Source organism: Lates calcarifer, linkage group LG15 (genome assembly GCF_001640805.2).
Source record: "Lates calcarifer isolate ASB-BC8 linkage group LG15, TLL_Latcal_v3, whole genome shotgun sequence".
Classification (NCBI taxonomy): domain Eukaryota; kingdom Metazoa; phylum Chordata; class Actinopteri; family Centropomidae; genus Lates; species Lates calcarifer.
Window position 1 is genome coordinate 19,700,405 of NC_066847.1, and position 12,634 is coordinate 19,713,038.

General features: G+C 45.3%; 2 protein-coding genes across 5 annotated transcripts in view; one reads left to right on the forward strand and one right to left on the reverse strand.

Annotated features, from left to right (window-relative positions):
• Nucleotides 1-12,634, reverse strand: part of rpl34 (ribosomal protein L34) — a 750,063-nt gene that overhangs the window by 364,670 nt on the left and 372,759 nt on the right. The window lies entirely within an intron of this gene.
• Nucleotides 1-12,634, forward strand: part of ppargc1a (peroxisome proliferator-activated receptor gamma, coactivator 1 alpha) — a 38,276-nt gene that overhangs the window by 7,254 nt on the left and 18,388 nt on the right. For 3 of the 4 annotated variants that reach the window (XM_018690419.2, XM_018690425.2, XM_051076204.1), the window contains exons 3-4: nucleotides 10,227-10,421; nucleotides 11,422-11,547. In XM_018690419.2, coding sequence (XP_018545935.1) covers nucleotides 10,227-10,421; nucleotides 11,422-11,547 — 321 coding nt within the window. The remainder of the gene's footprint in view (nucleotides 1-10,226; nucleotides 10,422-11,421; nucleotides 11,548-12,634) is intronic. The other variant, XM_018690432.2, reaches the window with a different exon arrangement.

A 12,634-nucleotide genomic window follows, 5' to 3' on the forward strand; every position in this document is an offset into this window, starting at 1 on the left:
AATATGATTTTCTCAAGTGAGTCTTATTAGAATACACCATACTTTCCTCATCTCAAGTTCCCTCCAGTTTTTACTGTGCTGATACATTGTTTGCACTGTCTGATGGAAGAAATCCTCCATCACTGTCGAGCTGAAGGCAAACAGCGTTTTCAGACCCGCGGCTATGCTGTTTCAAGATACACAAATGAGAGGGAGCGCAGACAAGTAGGCACAGACATATAGTAGAGAGATGCAGACTTAGGCTGTCCAGGCCTGTGTCATCTTGGAGCGTCTGTCAGATCCACTCCACAACAAGAGCTCTCAAACCGCCGCCCCACAACACTGTGGGCTCTGCCATCCCTTTCTCTCTCTCTCGCTCTCTCTCTCTCTCTCTCTCTCTTCCTTCCTCCCTCTGTCGTTTTCGCTCCCAAGGCAAAGCATTTGTTCCTGGCTGATGGGAAGTTGAAGCTGCAGTGGCTAGACAAATATATTCTGGCCTCCAACAGTCGCTTCTGGAAAGAAAAGCTGGAAGGAGGTAGGGAGTGAGGGGGAAAAAAAATAAAAGGATAGGGAGCAGGGGGGTGGATATGGCCCAAAAAAAAGAAAAAATAGTCCCCTCAGGGAATGTTTGGTAAAAGAGGAAGGGAACATCTTTTGGTCTGGTGGTGGCTGCTTGGCTGCCTGTCTACCTCTTTCCTTCTCTCTCAAACACACTCACACACACACTCAGCCCACATTCCCAGTGGGCCGCTGCTGCTGATTGAGGCATGGTTTGGTGTTCCTGCCCCAGCTGATCCCCTGCCCCCCAGTGGATACCCATCTCTCTCATCACTCCGCAGCCACCGATGTGTATGTGTGCATGTGTGTGCGTGTCTCTGTGTAATTGAGACACCCTATACAAAGATCAGATAGTGGTCTTTTCTGGCTAGACACAACACTTTCACCTCGTTCTGTTTCGTGTGTGTGTGTGTGTGTGTGTGTGCGCGTGTGTATTGGGTAGAAATGACTATTTTTAGTACCTGGGGTAATCTCCACTAAGAGCCTTTCAGGGCTGTTTCACTTTAACCTGGCCAAAACACTAAGCCAATAATCCACCGCCCCCCCCGAATCATACTCACACACACACACACACACACACACACACACACACACACAGCAACATGTTGCAACGATGCCATGCGATAAGACCAGTTTTCTTTGAATTGTTTAATAGTGTTCACTTTGGAGTGGGAGGAAGGTATAAACAGTGAATTCTTAGAATGCTTTTATACTCTTCTCATGCAATGAAAAGAAACGGGACGTGCAAGATGGCGTGTGCATAGAGATGAAATGAAATGATCAGAGAGTGTCAGAGAGGTGCGTACAAAGGAAAGAGTGAAAGCGATAGCCAGTAGTGAGAAAACAGTATGAATAACAGTCGAAAAGGGGAAACCTCAACAAAGAATGAGAGAGGGGAGGAGGACGGAGAGAGAGGCCTTCAATCAGTGAGCACCGTGATTCATGGTGAAGCGCTATCAGTCTTGGGTGATAGGCTGCTTCCCCTCTCCAGGAAAGGCCAGTCGATCCCAGGTGTGTGTGTATGCGCGCATTTGTGTGTGTACGTAGTCCGTGCCAACACACCCAGCAGTGACAGTAGCCTTGGCCAGCCCGTCTGCTCTGGTAATTTGCCACATTCTGTCAATCTCTCTGAGTTTGTAACACGGCTTCTGGAGAACTTTGTTGATTTTGAACAATAATTAAAAATTTAGTGGACAAATAGCCTCTTTTAGCCATCAATTGAAAAACAAATTAATGCAGCTATGGGAGAAGCTGGCAGATATTAGAGAGTAACTTAATACTAGACTGAAAAGAAGACCATTTCTATTTGTAATGTTTAAAGGTGGTATCTTTGACCGCACCCAGCATCACTGATGGGTGCAGCTGGGTGTTGTCAGAAGCGTGCTCCGTTGCACCTCACCTAACACTGACATAGTGGAGTACACCTGTACAGTAAGGTGAGAGGTTAAACCACTGGAGATCAGTAAAAACAAGATCTGCTAGTGTAAACATGCTCTTCAAGTTAGCTCTGATTAGCTGTCAGTCTTTTTACAATAACTTTTTTGTCCAAAGAAATAATGATGCTTCTCCTGCATCAGATTGTTAAGTGCATCCAAGTCTTTAATTATCGTGTTTGATTTTTATAATTTAGGTAATTTTATTTTTACACATCTTAAGCCATGTGCACTGTAATCTTGTACTGTACATGCAAAGGACTAGTTTTCCCTGGTTGCGAGTCTATTTTTAAGAGCTTTGTCATCCATGCAGAAAAAAACCCCATTCTAACTAAGCTTTATGATGTGCACCGCATGCTTATAGCTCCAGCTTATTTCCCCCCTGAAGCATTTAAGTCTGCACAGGCCTCAAATAGCTCAAGAGGCTCTCCGAGGCTCTGCTGATGCATGAGTGACTGGATGCTTGGATGACTCACTTGCTGCCCAATCAGTGGCTCCTGAGTCTAAACTGAAAGCAGAAGCTTTTACAGACATTTGATCACTGCAGATAGAAAAGATTCCTTCCACTGTATTTTTTGTAAAGTAAAAACTTTTATGTGTGGATACAGTATTTGGAATCGAATAAGATTCAAAAAATACTGGGGTTTATACCCAGTCATAATCAACTCCTGCAAGTACTTCACACAGAATTATACTGTACTTGTAAACATGGTTATTTGGCATCAGCACAGCTGAAACCAGCATGCTTCTTATCAGTAGAACTGTAAAATATGTGGATTGTGAAAATGTGAAGTGGTGTATCTGGAATAAATCCGCTGCACGTATCTGCCCTGATAGAGCTGTTGACCTCAGGAAGTCAACAGCTCTAAAATTGTCTGCTTGTTAATCAGCTCTTTCCAGAAGACCATTTTCAGGCTATACTGTGGTCAGCCAAACCTCTTTGCATATGGCTGTGGGCTGTGTTGTGTAATAACTTGATGGGCATATTGGGAAGGGATTTCGAGTGTTGGACGCTTGTCATCAAGTGGTCAATGGCCATTGATCACTCTGCATTTGGCAGACATCGCACAGTCTACTAGTGTGTGCAGGTGTGGTGGGTACGCTCAGCTAAATGTAAGCTGTGAAAGTTAAAGGCAACATGATCAGTATTCCACAGAGAAAAGATCCTAGATTAAGATGAAATACAGCTCAACATTCGATGTTGATGCTACAAAGAGAGGCTCTGAGAGCTCTCATGCCCCCCTCAGCCTTTCTTATAGTATCCCTGCCTCACGTGAATGAGTTGGGATTGCATCGACTTATGTGCACAATTCCTTTGGTGTGTTTTCAGTTCTTTGCTTGTAAAGATAGGCATCGCTATATCATTACCTCTCACACAACATGCAAAGGCCTGTGAAGTCCTCCGTGTTTGACCACTGCTACCACACATGCAGCACATACACATATGGCACTTGAAAGTGCGCAAGGAAAAAAAAAAAGAAGATGACGAAGACGCTCAGATAGCACGCTCGCAAAGTCACGACACGGATAAGAGGCGTACACGCTACAGTGGCAGCCTCCTACCTGGATCCAGGAGCGACAAGGCACTCGCTCACGCACACAGAAGTCAAGGTAAAAGATAATGCGTTTATTTAGTAATCAGCAAATAGCTTTTATGCAGTGGGTAAGTGGTGAAGCCTGTGAGGCCGCGATAAGATCATTTGCTTTCAGGTGTTTCCCTGTTGCACAGTATGGCATTGAGTGCAAATTGAATAGGGTGACCTTCTTTGCCGCAGAATCAAATTGACTGCATTTCCCTCAAAAGATTCTGCCATTTCCATTACCATAAATTTGTGATATTGCGGTCACTGTCGTATGCACAAACACATGCACGCAAAGGCGTAGAACACGACGATGACACAGAAACACACCCAGTGTTTGAAACGCTGTAGACCGCCATATCTCGTCCACTGTACCCTGGCTCTCCTTGCATTGGCATCTTTCCGAGGAAGACATTACTGTGACAAATGAAACTCCGCAAACCCTCAATGGGCTTGGCAGGCCCTGAAAGGTCAGGTGCTGCATTTGTGTGCAGGTGTACGTGTGCACGGTCGTACGTGTATAAAGATGATGTCAGTGGCGGATAATAACATTGAGTCCTCTGTGTGAAAAAACAACTTCTGGTCCATTCTGCTCCCCTCGCAAATCTATGTAAATGTCAAAACCAAAGTGACCAGCCTTCTGTGTGTGTAATTGTTTTATGGACAGCTACACTTGACTGCTGATGGCAGACTTACATTCCAGCCAGGAAATATGGCAGCGTCCATTTAGCAAGATGGACATTAGAAACAGTCTGTATACTCCTTTTTTCTGTCTCCCTATGCACCCGGCCTGCCGCCCCCCCGGTGTTCCTCCAATACATTATCAACAGTGTAACAGTATGTTCAAAGGGCCCTTGCTTAGTGGTGCACATTCAGAGCTGCCGACTTAAGCAAATAGCTATTTGCATGCCATTAGGTGAAAAAAGCAGAGGGAAGCACCATTCCTCATCCCATCTCTGCATCTAGCTGAATATTCCTTATTCGAGGCTCCAAATCTCTGTTTTTCTCCCCCTCCTGCTGTGACCGTCAGAGCAAGTCGGAGGCAGAGCAATCACAGCAATCAGTGTTTTCTCGTGCCAAGCCCGATTGGGAAGGAGCTGCCAAAACAAAAGAGTGAGTGTCCAGTCATTATGATGGTGTGTGATTCCGTGGTGTTAGCAAACGGTTGCGTGGACCATCTGTTGGACGGCTGGAGTAGGAAAACAACAGCAGCTTGGGGCAGGACTGTAGCTGGGGAGGCTCCACCAGGACACGCCGAAACCCCCCTGTGATGCTGTCGGCTGTTTGGATAGCTGTGGATAGAATGTGTGTGAGTTCATAATAACACAAGCTTGCATGAAAATGTGGAATTATTAGATCATTTTTGCAGAACTGTCATGAATATTAGGAATATAATTCATTGTCAGTTTCCGCTATCTCTGCAGCTGCTGTTTGATCTCTGGGATCCATTGCAAATCTTTCTGGCTATGTGTGCTTTTGTTGAAAGGTACACAACCGAGTGCATGATTTTTGACCCAAAGTTAGACAGAAAAGGCCTGGTGGGTCCGAAGGCATGTGACAGCCTCAGCTGATCTCAGCAGATGTGTGACAGAGTTCAGGTGGTTAGTTTTAGCAGCAGGGCAACCGGTCAAAGGATTTTTCCACAGAGAACTGGAAAAGAACAGCACTGTTAACATCCCTTGGGTAGGTGTCTCAATCGGATCTGGTCTCTGTCAGGATGTGTAACAACAGTTCTCTTTCTCTCTTTGGCTCACTCTCACACACTCCCTCACAGATATCTCCTCTTCTCACTTTCTCTTTACCCCTCTCTTTCCCCCATCAGCTCATCTGATAGTGCTCTAACAGTCTCAAATGGTTCCCAGGAGACGCATCATCCCTGCACACACACACACACACACACACACATCCTGGTCCTCATTGATAGGTCGAGCCATTTCCTCACTGATTTATAACTCACGTAGCCTTCTAAACCAAGACAGACATCTGGCATGTAAACAGTCAGCTTCTGCACCAGCACTTATTCTTCACTCAGAGAGCTGCCAGTTTTGTTTAAATGGAGGCACAAAATAGTGAATTCCTGCCAGGACGAAGGGATTATCACAAGGCCAGTTGTGGTATTATAGCTAAGTAGGATGGAGAAGCCTAAAATCAGACGCCCGGTGCTTGGACTGGACAATCTTGTCTGCATTTACGGGATACAAGATTTAGCAACTTACAGCTCAATCCATCATGATAAAGCAGGATATATTCTGAACACAGAGTCGTGGCAATAGAGGAGAGACAGAGGAGCTGTGCATCCTGTTGATAAAGACCTTAATATACAGTTGGCCATTAGAATTTGAGTTTTGTGTCCAGGACATGTAGACCTTCGATAGATAGTCCAGGGGATCATTTGCTTATGAAGTTGTTTCAGAATAACGAGACGCTCTATTGACTCTGTAGTCAGATGGAAAACAAGAGCCACCAAGAGCCTGTTAGTTTGCTGTACGTGCTACAAAGCCAATCACAACCCTGACCACGATGGAGGTTTAACATTTAGTTTTATGATTTGGAACACTGTCAGACTGTGCCACCGCCGCTTCGCACACACAGACACCGACACACAGAGGGGACTTAACAGTGTTATGTATGGTTTCATTGCTCCGTATAGGCCATAATCACCCTCTCTCCATCTCAGTAAGCTCATGCTAAATGACCAGACGTCTCTAGCGGCTGCCATGATTTGTCTCTCCGCCGTGCATCGTGCCATACCTTACCCTCCCCGCTTCTCTCTCTCTCTTTTTTTTTTCCTCTTCCCTCCTTCCCCGCTGCCATATGTTGTGCCTGTGTGACCGGCCGACGTGTCAGGCCTGACTAACGCCTTAACGGCAAGGCTGACTTTGATTTATTTCCTCTGAAATCTGGGGGCCGGGGGGTAATAACACAGAATGACATTATTTGTTTATCAAATCCAAGGCTGCTTTTCTTGGCAGAGTCGAGATGTGACAACTTGATACCCCACCCCCACCGTCACCCCCCACTCACCACACACACTTATACCCCCCACAATTTCTGATTGTGCCATGATTAGAAGGTCTGGCTAGTCGCTTAACCTCATCCAAGGAAGGGCTTTTGAAATCTGACAGAGCAGAGAGCAGACAAAAAAACAGAGATTGAGATGAAGCAATGCAATTAAATTGTCAAGGCACAGATTTAACCCCACTATGCAATTTGGGGGCCAATTTATTAAGAATGTTTTCTGTCTGAACTAACTGGTTGGTTGCTATTCCTCTATTTGCAGAAAGAGAGGGGGAACGAGTGAGCAAAAAGAGACTGAGAATAAACAGTACTTTAAATACCAGATGACCCATTTAATGGGAGATAGTTTATCTTCCCACATCCAGAGTGTCTCTCACATGTTCTGTCTCTCATGTCAAGATAACTACTGGGCTGTTTAGTCTGTTGAAACTTCATCTTGGTGTTATTCAGTGATCAGGTCTATCTTTCCGGGCGCTTTCACAACACATTTGGTTCCTTTTAACATGTAAATGATGCATTGGCCCCGAAGAGCTCGTTAAAAAATTTGATCCCCGGCAAATTTGCTCAGGAGCTTGGAATCCTCAAGAAGCAATTAGCAGATTTAATTTGGCTATTTGCCCCACTGTTCTGAAGTGAGTGTTTGTTTAAAACAGCACCTTCACCTTCCGTTATCAGCTGTGTGAATAGTATCTCCTGGAACACAATGCTGTGCTGTGGAACTCAATAAAAGAGTTAAAGGCAAGGACAATCTCAAAGACAGCCTGCCTGATAACAAAAGGGCCTCACCTAATAATGAACAACTGGAGTTGGCTTTCTTTTCTCTGACGTGGGGAAGCTGGGGGTGAAGGAGGGGGGACAGAAGCTCTGCCAGCACTTGCCAGCATGTTTTATGGCTAATTGAAGCATTTGGAATAAAACAGGCTCAAAATGGCACCCTTTAGAATTGGAGCGGGGTTAATATATTGTGATCCCACAATTAGCCCAGGATTGTTAAGATCTCTTTAATTCGGTGAGGTCCATTAAGCGGGATGGGCGAGAAAGTGCTCCCGCCGAGACAATTTTTCTCTTCTCTCTTTGTTCTTCCTGCCCTCTTTTCCTCTCAGCAGCTGCTGTAGTAATCAATATAAGTGGACATGGCCATAAGCAGGTTGGCCAGGTTATCCTGGCGTCACCCCCTCAGGGTGCCATAGCTCGTAAAGTCCACCCACACAGAGATTTTGTTTATAAATATACAAGGGGCAAGTGAGTCATGGTAGTAGTCTTGGTAGTAGATTGACTTTGGTGCAGAAACTCTGCAAGATGTGGTCCTTCAGCTGGCATGGAAAAGCTCGCCCTCCTGGACAGGGGTATTAGATCATGCTCTCTCCAGAGCAGAAACGATCACTGAGGTTTGCTCTTTACCCCAGTTTCTCAAATCCCCACTTGGCCTATGAGTGCCTCCACTAGAGCCACAGCAGCGGCTGCAGCATGATCGTCACGACTCAGGGTTTTACGAGTGTCTCTTTCAGAATATGAGAGTCCCTTCTGGGTTATCTTCGGGGATACAGTGTGCCTGTGGGAGCTTGCCAATTGGTGGAGGTTTTTGAAACAGGATTGAAATCACTACATTCGAGCCTGCCACAGCCTCAGAAATTCCCCAATCCTTTCCAAACCATGACATAATGAAGCTTGCACAGCCCTCTCAACTTTTAATGTAACTAGTGTCACACAGTGGCAAAGACTGCAATTTCTACAGAACGTATGAGTTTGAACTTGTTCTAGAGAGGTGAATAAAGCCACACTGGAATACAGCATTGCTTGGATGGTTGGTTAGGTTGGACCTAAACAGATGGCTGGCTCATTAAAGACTCATTTGTGATAATCTAAAATGATCCTACTTTCAATTTCTCATGCAAGGATGTATGTTTGGGTAAGAAAAGGCTCTGGCTTTATCAGCGGTTAATACCTACCCGCTTAGTGCTCAGGTAATAACTTGGAATGCTGGAAAATGGTGAGCATTTCAGTAGCGCAGGGTTCCAGCACAGTGGATTTGAGGCTCCTTGCAAGTAATTAAACAGCATGCCACCTCATACAGAGCAATTTCCTGCAAGGCATTTGCTTGCCAATGCGCCATGGCCCCAGTCTACGTCGTGTTATCTCTGTGAAATATGTCCCCTTTATCATTTTTTAATAATGACTGAGTGTTCATGTTGTTAGGAGAAAATCTACTCAATGAGCATCAGATTAACGTGTTCCTCGTTGTTAGCTAGCTAACTGAACGTCCAAGATATCTGTGTCATCTATAAATGAAAATTGGTGGGGGGAAAGCATTAAAATGGCCACTATCTCACTATCTCATTGGTGAATCCAAAGCTGCTCCAAAAGTGCCATCCATGGTGGGTGTGTAATTGTCTAAAATCAGCGGGGTAGAGAGAAAGTAGTGGGTGGGTAAATTTTGTGCATGTGGGACTCTGAGTCTTAGAGGTACAGTGCTGCTATCTGAGAGGTTTGTGGCCCCCTCGGCATAATGATGGCCACACGCCGTTGCCGAGCGATGATAATCCTGCCTTGTGCATAAAGGGATTTGTTCTTGTTGGGCTGGCCACAGAACGTCCCGGGGTGACGATGCTGTTTATCTTTCCGCTGTCTTAAAGTCCCCTGGGCTTTTATAGCCCTGGAACTTACAGTTCCTGTTGTCACTTGTCACAAGTTGTCACTTGTCTGTGCAAAGGCACAGCCGTACACACAAACACACACCCCTTTGTCGAGCAAGCTGCATTCCTCTCACTCTTAATATCTATCTCTATACATTCTCTCCATTCTTGTTTTTTCACCACTCACATGCATAGTTATTATTCGCACTCCCACCTCCCGTGTCGATAGCTGGCAGCACACATCTCTCTCTTTCCCTCACCCTCACTATCCATCTCCATATATTCCTCTGTCTGTCTCTTTATTTCTCATACACACACTTATAATCCCAGCCATTACACAGCCAGCTGCAGCAAGCAAACAACTCGTCTGGTACATCAAAGAGGAGCTGAGTGGCAAGAACAAGCTTTATTTTTCATGAAATGTTGATGGTAACTTCCCGCCCGTTGTGAACATCAGCTGTCATGCCAACATTTTAAATATATCACATTTAGTTAGCATTAGTGGGTGGTAATTCTCCTTATCTGAGGATTGCTTGCAAACATCTTGTCGGCAAGCCGATCGTCTCTCAATTCGGTAGCATAAGAGAGAGGAGAGTCAACTTCCGCTCATTGTTTCCTTTACCCCCACAAACCCCCTCAGTGCTGCAACCCACCCCAACCCATTCTGTCCTCCCTAGATACTTGCTACTTGTCAGCCCTGGTAATGGGTTTCTTGGGGGAGATATTATTTTGGTCCAGTAAGCTGCGTGTTTAAAATATGAGTGACAGGCTTGACTCACTTGCACACTGAGAGAATTTTGTTTTTAAAAAGCCTGCCAGAATAGAGCCAGCTCAGCTGCAAAAAAAAAAAAAAATTGAGAAAAAATCTTCCTACTCTATTAGCAATGAAAGCCTGCATGCAACCACCCACCACCTTTACTTCCCTGAAGAAAAAAAGAGATGCAACTTCCCCTGACTAAAATGTCCTATTTTTTCCTGTCTCTCTCTCTTTCTGTCTCTGTCTTCCCCCTTTTCACCCTCCTAAGAAGATAGATGAAGAAAATGAGGCCAACTTGCTGGCAGTGCTTACAGAGACCCTGGACAGCATCCCGGTGGATGAGGACGGATTGCCTTCGTTTGAGGCCCTGGCAGATGGGGACGTGACCAATGCCAGTGACCGGAGCTGTCCCTCCTCCCCTGACGGCTCGCCACGTACCCCAGAGCCTGAGGAGCCTTCCCTGGTATGACCAACAGCTCCTCCTTCTCATTATTTTCTCATTACCACCACTCCAGGGTAAAAACATATGTTATTCCTGAGACATGACCTCCAACCCTGCATACACTGTTTCTTTTTTGCCAGTCCATGGCAGACACCAGATAAGACTCTTAAAGAAGACCATTGGCCATTGGCCAGTCTGTTAGACTTCTGTATTTGGCTGAGCCCATTTCGCACTTTTGTCACAATGTGCTCACTTTAAGTGTAAAGCAGATGCAGGGAGGAGGGAAGTAACTGGAATAGATCAGTGTGTTTGCTGCTCAGTTCTAATTACGTAACAGTGCTATTGTGGCACCAATTCAATGATATGAACACTGTGGTGGGGCCAACTATGGTTGACACAGTGCCACAGGCCCTGAAATCAAGCCGGTACATAATGAAAGTAAGGGAAAAAAGAAATCCATCTCATCTCATCTACTCTTAGTGGGGCTCACCTAATCCCCCCGTGCTCAAGTCAGCTTTTTTGGCAAAAAGACAGGCCTCTCAATAAGAAGTCAGCTTACCTTTGTGATGCCTTGTGTTATTTTTACACATAACCATACCATCTGGGCATTTTTCTAGCTTAAAGGCTTTGACCTAAAATGTTATGTTATGTTCCGTTATAGTCCATTTTATTCCATGCCGGTCCCTTCAAAATGACCTTTAGCCACATGCCTGAGTGTGTTTATTCAATCACATTTGAGAAGCCTGGCTTTCTTTACACAAAAACACCTGCACAGGAGGGGAAAAAAAGCTTGACTTACACTGTCATATACTATAAAGTGCCTAAAAATCTGTCATCTTTTAGATGTGTCAGTGATTTTACCTTGTCTAAATGCAGCACCAGTCTATTCTGGGTGTACATTTACAAAGCACAGACTGTCTAATTGAAAGAAAATGGCCATTTGCATAACCCACGCTCACTCCCCTCTTCTCCCCTCCCCTCCTTCACCACTTTCCCTTGTTCTGTTTGGGTCCATCCGCAGCTGAAGAAGCTCCTTCTGGCACCCGCAAACTCCCAGCTCAGCTATAATCAATACACAGGTGGCAAGGCACAGAACCATGCAGCCAGCAGCAACCACCGGATCAGACCACCACCTGCCGTCGTCAAGGTAGGGACACACACACGCGCGCACACATACACATACTAATACATGCATTGCCTTGCTCCGTATATCACTTCTGTACACACATTTTTTTTTTGTAAGCGTTTGTTTATCTCTCTCTCTCTCTCTCTCTGTTATGCCTCTCTCTGGTTTCTTGCTCTCCCTCCCTCTCACACTTTTCTTGTTTTGGTGGCCGCCTTTAGAAGATGTTAGACTACTGCTCTAGTCTACTCTCCCAGGGGGCCATCTCGTAATGAAAACAGGCTGATTGCTGTTGGGCTTTCCAGGCGAGGCATCGGCACCGTTGTCTCATTAGCTCCACCACTTATCCGCCTTGGTATGGTGCCTGTTGGAAAAAAAAAAAGGAGAAAGAAAAAAAAAAGCGACAGGCACTCTTGTGTCGAGATTGATGCCTTGAGATGACAAGATCAAAATATCAGACTTGATGTTCTCATTAGACGGCTCTCAAAAGAGATTTTTCTCTCCAAAGGGGTGGGGTTGATTGAGATTAAATTTAGTCGGTGTAAGTATCATGTGTTTATGAATGTGAATATATAAAGTATGTGATTTCAGTAATGTTTATATATTATGTCAGGACCTGACATAAATATCGTTTACAGCACTTGGTCATTTGCTCTTGTTTGAAATTTGTTTGTTATGATTTCCCCAGCGCTTAAAATCCTCTGAATGCAAAAAGCCTCTATGTGATATATTATGTGGTAAACACAACACAGACACAGATTTGGGTGTGTGTGCGCTGTGCGTACTATGTTTGCACATGCAGAGCGTCAACCTTCCTCACAGAGTCTATTTTCATACCGTGCCTTTGAGTCATCCATTTCTGGAGCACAGCGGATGAGGACTCCCGGAGGACATGGTGCGCGTACAGAGTGGCGCGGTGGTGCTCGGAGGGGCCACGCAATTAAGATGATGGGCGGACCGCACTCCCACTGTCGCCTCCCAGACAGTTGGGCAACCACTGTGCTCAGGCTGTCTGAGTCGTTCTTTTAGCCTCTCGCTGGCTCCATCCCTTTCTGCTTTTATTTTTGTGCTGCCAAATAAAGCACTTAACATTTCTCACAACTGGATCAAC